At 37.5% G+C, this 5,759-nt stretch overlaps 1 protein-coding gene across 1 annotated transcript; it reads right to left on the bottom strand.

The window, feature by feature from the left end:
• Nucleotides 1–976: 976 nt before the first annotated feature.
• LOC149718647 (uncharacterized) lies at nt 977–3,194 on the bottom strand. Its single transcript, XM_089851322.1, has 9 exons — nt 2,961–3,194; nt 2,858–2,897; nt 2,700–2,776; nt 2,511–2,583; nt 2,270–2,434; nt 2,030–2,198; nt 1,651–1,868; nt 1,264–1,583; nt 977–1,204 (listed from the first exon to the last, which is right to left on the bottom strand). Exons 1-9 carry the CDS (start codon nt 3,011–3,013, stop codon nt 994–996), a joined length of 1,326 nt encoding a protein of 441 aa, XP_089707448.1. The 5' UTR covers nt 3,014–3,194; the 3' UTR covers nt 977–993.
• Nucleotides 3,195–5,759: the final 2,565 nt, after the last annotated feature.

A 5,759-nucleotide genomic window follows, 5' to 3' on the forward strand; every position in this document is an offset into this window, starting at 1 on the left:
TTCAATTAAAAATTTTCTCTGAGTTTCTTTGGTAGAAATAATAAAGAAACACCCAAATGCAGATCAATTGAAGCCCCTATGATGAATAAAAGAATGAACAGCGGAAATGTATAATAAAATTAGATTTAATGACATATCTTGCTTGTTTGTTATTAGGGTTGTTTTTGTGATTAATTGAGGTTAATTACTGGATGAGGAGAGAAGTCTTTGTAAAGTACGGCACTTGAAGTTACTTGTAAATAATCACGATTAAAAAATAGAATGAATGTATGTTAAACTTGTTTTGCTTCGGCTATATTAATGCAAAGTTAACACAATAACAAAACAAGTTTAACATACATTCAGTCTGTTTCATTATCGTGATTATTAACGTTTTTGGTAGCTAAATTGACTTCAAGCACCGCATTTTACAAAACTACTCTCTTCATCCTGGAATTAATTGCAAAAATTCAGAGAAAAATGATCCTTGAAACAAAATAGCTATCAGAAAACTATTAGTCTATTATCGAAAAAACAAGACATGATCTTGCAAAGACACAAGTGCAGGTATTTTCCAATTTAGGCATCATCGCTCGGTCTACAAATAATTTTGACTATTTTTCTTAACGTCGAGATTAATAATAATCCATGTAAATCCTTTATTGTTTAGCAATAGACAATGTGTATGTTGTGTTTAAACATGGTGGGAAATATATTTTAAAATCTATATTTGAACACAAATATTCACCTTTTTGTTAAGATTTGAACTAACATCATCTATATCAACACCAATGTTGTAAAAGGAAGCATTTTAAATTTCGCGCCAAAGTGTAGATTTTCCCGCCATCTACGTGTTGCTGTTGGAAGTAAAACATCCAGTGGTTACCGCGCATGTCAATGGGCGGGGCTTCACCTTTCCCCACTCGGTCTATATCCCACTCTATCTTTGATAATGTGCTTTGTGTTTTCACAAATTTTGATTTAGTTTCTTGACATATATTAAAATATTAGCGTTTAAGCGAAGTGGTTGAAGATTCTTTCGGTCATGACGGCGGCTACTGTTGCTGACAACAGCATGAAGAGCAAGTAGAAAGCAACGCAGACGCTACTCAGGTCCAAATCAGTCGTGCTTTTCAACGGTCTCTTCCACTTGACTTGTTCAATAAAGTGAAGCTTCTCAAAATCCGGATAATTCAATGCTTGCGTTTCGAACAAAGGTTCAAAGCTGTAATAAAACAATCGTAAAGTTTTTTAATCGGTTTACTGTAATAAATTAATACCGACAGCAGTTGGAGATTTTCTCGTAATTGCGGACTGCTTCTTAGCCAAGATGTTTTGAAAACGAAGTGTAAATAGTCGAAGCTAATTACGTGCTCCGAAAAGTCAAATCCTTTATTGTCCGAAAAGAACTTTCTACTCTCGGGATCTAATTTGAGGAATTTTCCCATTATCCAAATCAGATACGTGTCCTCTGCGATGAAAGCTTTCTCCCCAAAAAGAATAGGCAGGTATCCGTCACGTGTCATGTAATCCCAAACACCAGTGAAAATATTCTCCTGATTTAGTGCGTCAAACCATTTCTTAACATCTGGGTCCTGGGCTGCCTGTAGATACGTTACCAGTGACGTCAGAAGAACAGAGGAACTTAACACTTAAACAACGCCTATTCACCAAATATTTCAGATAGTCGAAAGTTCCGCCATTTTTCGCAACTATAGGTGGAGTTCCCGATTTGATCAAGTCCGAGAGGGTGTCGATGCGATTGTAGCTTTCCGTCGTGAACTCCGTCCGCAAATAACAACCCAAGAAAAACAGAATGAAAGTCACTCCGATCAGCCATGACGCAGCCAGCAGACGACAAGTAATTTGTGGTAAAATGGAGGGAATCGCTGTAATAGGGAACATAATTATATCCGATTATTTAAAGCTATAGCCATCTCTTGTTATGAGAATGCAATTTAGGTGATTGGATCCCCCCATACAAAACTCTCTCGCTACGTCATAATGGAAAATATTCTTTTCAAGTGTAAGCGAGTACTCAATCGCTTACGTTCGGCGCACAAGAGCGACGCATTGTCCCAAACATTTTCCAGGGTTTCTCGGGCCAGTTTTTTGACAACTTTCTTGGTGGGCACCGATTTGTATTTGTTGGTTACGATGGAGTAAATGACGAGCAAAAGTGACAGAATGAATAAGGTTAACCCCGTTAAAATCAGCACCTAATTCAGCCGATAATGGAAATTAATGAAAAGGGGGTTGAGGTAGTGGATTGTAATTGAGCAACATTTACTGGAGTGTCCATATTTAAGAAGGACAAGGAAGTAGACAAGACTCTCCTCGGGGGGCCGGACACGATAATCGTCCTGGCCGTTTCGTACACTGGAGACGGAGTGAAATATTCCTTTCGGCCATAGAAGAGTGCACGTGGCAAGGGAATCAGCATAAAAGTAGAATTCTAAAGCAAGATTAAGGATTATCAGAATTTTTTCATAAGTAGACATAAATTTTGGTCTCGTTTCTCTTTCACTTACGCTGAAAGCATCAGACGTAGTAACAAATTTGGTCATGTCATCAAAATCCATTTTATTTCCTTCGTAAATTACTCTAAACACCACCGACAAAATCATATAACATAACATAATATTATTAAATGCATTTGGTTTAATGTGAAAAGTTTCACCCTTTTACACGATTCTAATTTCAAGGAATACGAAAAATACTTTATGTTAAGTGATCTTTTCAAATAATCTGCCATGGCATTGTAGAGTAACACTTGGTTCTCCCTCATCCACGACTCCTGACAAGAAATATTTAAAAGTTGAATTACCAAAAAGAAAATAATTCTCAAATACACGCCGCTTAACCTTGGTAAACTCACCTCCAGTGTCGTCACGTTTACGGGAGTCTCTTGGGCGTACCTTCAGTTTTAATTAAATTTCAAATTAACAATTACATTTAAGATTTGAAAATGTAAATTGTACCTATACTTAAAATATCGGTTATTTCCCATAAATTCAAATTGATTCATCGCCATTTTGGACTGAGCAGAAAATCCTATACCTTCAAAGGCTGTAAAGAGTCGTTGATAGATTACCCATTTTTCATAAGAAAAAGCGTAAGTTTATAAGATATGTTCCATCCATAAGTATGACACTTCCTATACTTCGTAATGCTAGAGACTTACTAAGAGCTAGTTCGAGAACGACGGAAGCGAAAATTGCCTGACTACACGCGGTTTTGCCGTCCATCTTAATATTTAGTCTGGACTAAGCCTTTGGCTGCGTCTCACCAGGTGTCGGTTTACGAGAATCTACGATGTTTTACCGACGTCACTTCCATGACAAGCTCTCAGTAACCAGTGACAAAATTATGGAACGTATCTTATGAACTTATGGAACGTATCTTATGAACTTATGGAACGTATCTTATGAACTTATGGAACGTATCTTATGAACTTATGGAACGTATCTTATGAACTTATGGAACGTATCTTATGAACTTATGGAACGTATCTTATGAACTTATGGAACGTATCTTATGAACTTATGGAACGTATCTTATGAACTTATGGAACGTATCTTATGAACTTATGGAACGTATCTTATGAACTTATGGAACGTATCTTATGAACTTATGGAACGTATCTTATGAACTTATGGAACGTATCTTATGAACTTATGGAACGTATCTTATGAACTTATGGAACGTATCTTATGAACTTATGGAACGTATCTTATGAACTTATGGAACGTATCTTATGAACTTATGGAACGTATCTTATGAACTTATGGAACGTATCTTATGAACTTATGGAACGTATCTTATGAACTTATGGAACGTATCTTATGAACTTATGGAACGTATCTTATGAACTTATGGAACGTATCTTATGAACTTATGGAACGTATCTTATCAACTTATGGAACGTATCTTATCAACTTATGGAACGTATCTTATCAACTTATGGAACGTATCTTATCAACTTATGGAACGTATCTTATCAACTTATGGAACGTATCTTATCAACTTATGGAACGTATCTTATCAACTTATGGAACGTATCTTATCAACTTATGGAACGTATCTTATCAACTTATGGAACGTATCTTATCAACTTATGGAACGTATCTTATCAACTTATGGAACGTATCTTATCAACTTATGGAACGTATCTTATCAACTTATGGAACGTATCTTATCAACTTATGGAACGTATCTTATCAACTTATGGAACGTATCTTATCAACTTATGGAACGTATCTTATCAACTTATGGAACGTATCTTATCAACTTATGGAACGTATCTTATCAACTTATGGAACGTATCTTATCAACTTATGGAACGTATCTTATCAACTTATGGAACGTATCTTATCAACTTATGGAACGTATCTTATCAACTTATGGAACGTATCTTACCAACTTATGGAAAAGCGTTGTTAAATCGGAAGTTGTTGTCCGTTCTTGCAGACAACAAAAAGAAGTGTCCTCGGACTGTCCAATCTCAAACAGTAATACAAATAAGTCCTCATTGTTTTTGTTACGTAACGCAAATTAAAATAACAGCCACGCAAAGTGTGTCTGCCGGAAAGTAGTGAGTACCCTAGTTTTGATTAGTTACTGCGTGAGTGACTAGGGTTACGCAATATTGAAGTGATAGGTGATGAATAGTGGAATTTATTCAAGTCAAGGTTCGACGTAACTGTTACATTCTTTAGCTAAGTAAATAAAGGAACGACTCTCACTCTAGAACGCTAGGTACGGAATGATTCTTTATTGAGGGTTGTATTCAGTTCTGAGAAGCAAGGGAACATGTATAAAGTTCAGGGGGGGAACTTACATAAAGTAACATTAGGAAATATATCACATGCCCTTTTTTATAGAAAATTAACAAGTGTGAATTTTGTTTTATTGTAATTTATGTAAGTGTGTATTTAGAGGTAACGAGCAGGTTTCTTGATAACTCTTCCAACGCGAGTTCTGTTAGCGTCTGCAATGTTATGATTAGTTTCCGTGACATCAGATTGGAGATGTAGGTCATCTGGTACTGATGTGGCGGTGATTACTGGCTCGGTTGTGACGTTTCGTATTCTACTGTCAGATGACTTAGTACGTAATCGAGAGTTTGAGGGTTGCTGCGGTACCTGTTGGGGTATTGGTAATAGAGGGGTAGGGAATGAGGAGCTTGGCGTTGTTAATTGAGGTGTTGGTTGTACGGGAGCGCCAAGAGGATAAAAATCCTCAACCTTCCTTTCATCTTGTGGTAGGCGAGATGTTGTTTTATCTAGGCGAATATGGAAGCGGTTTCTAGTGTAGACGCGTCCGTCTTCCGATTGTATACCATAGGATCTTGGTCCTGGACCAATTGCTATGATTAGTCCTTTCTTCCATGTTTCGTCCGGAGTTCGTCGAAACCAAACGCGGGTATTTTCCGTTAAGGGAAGGAGTGGTTTAGTGCCGATGTTCGCATAGTTCCGTTGAGATTCTTGTCGACGGTGGAGCGCTTGTGTTGCTGATTTTGTAGGAAAGTTGGGTTTTAAATTGTTCGGATGAGTCGGTAAGAAAGATCGTATACGCCGACCCATAAGTAGTTCAGCTGGCGATTGCATACCATAGGTGGGAGTAATTCTATAATCGAGTAGTACCGAATGAAGATCGCCACCGTCTTCCAACGCTTTCCGGAGGGAATTCTTCAAGGTCTGGACAGCACGCTCGACTTGTCCATTAGAGCGAGGGTAGCGCGGGGAGGAGGCGTTATGAGTGATACTCCAAGTCGAAAA

The sequence above is a fragment of the Phalangium opilio genome, unplaced genomic scaffold (genome assembly GCF_054372755.1).
Source record: "Phalangium opilio isolate 3A_F unplaced genomic scaffold, DU_Popi_V2 ptg000002l_1, whole genome shotgun sequence".
Lineage (NCBI taxonomy): Eukaryota > Metazoa > Arthropoda > Arachnida > Opiliones > Phalangiidae > Phalangium > Phalangium opilio.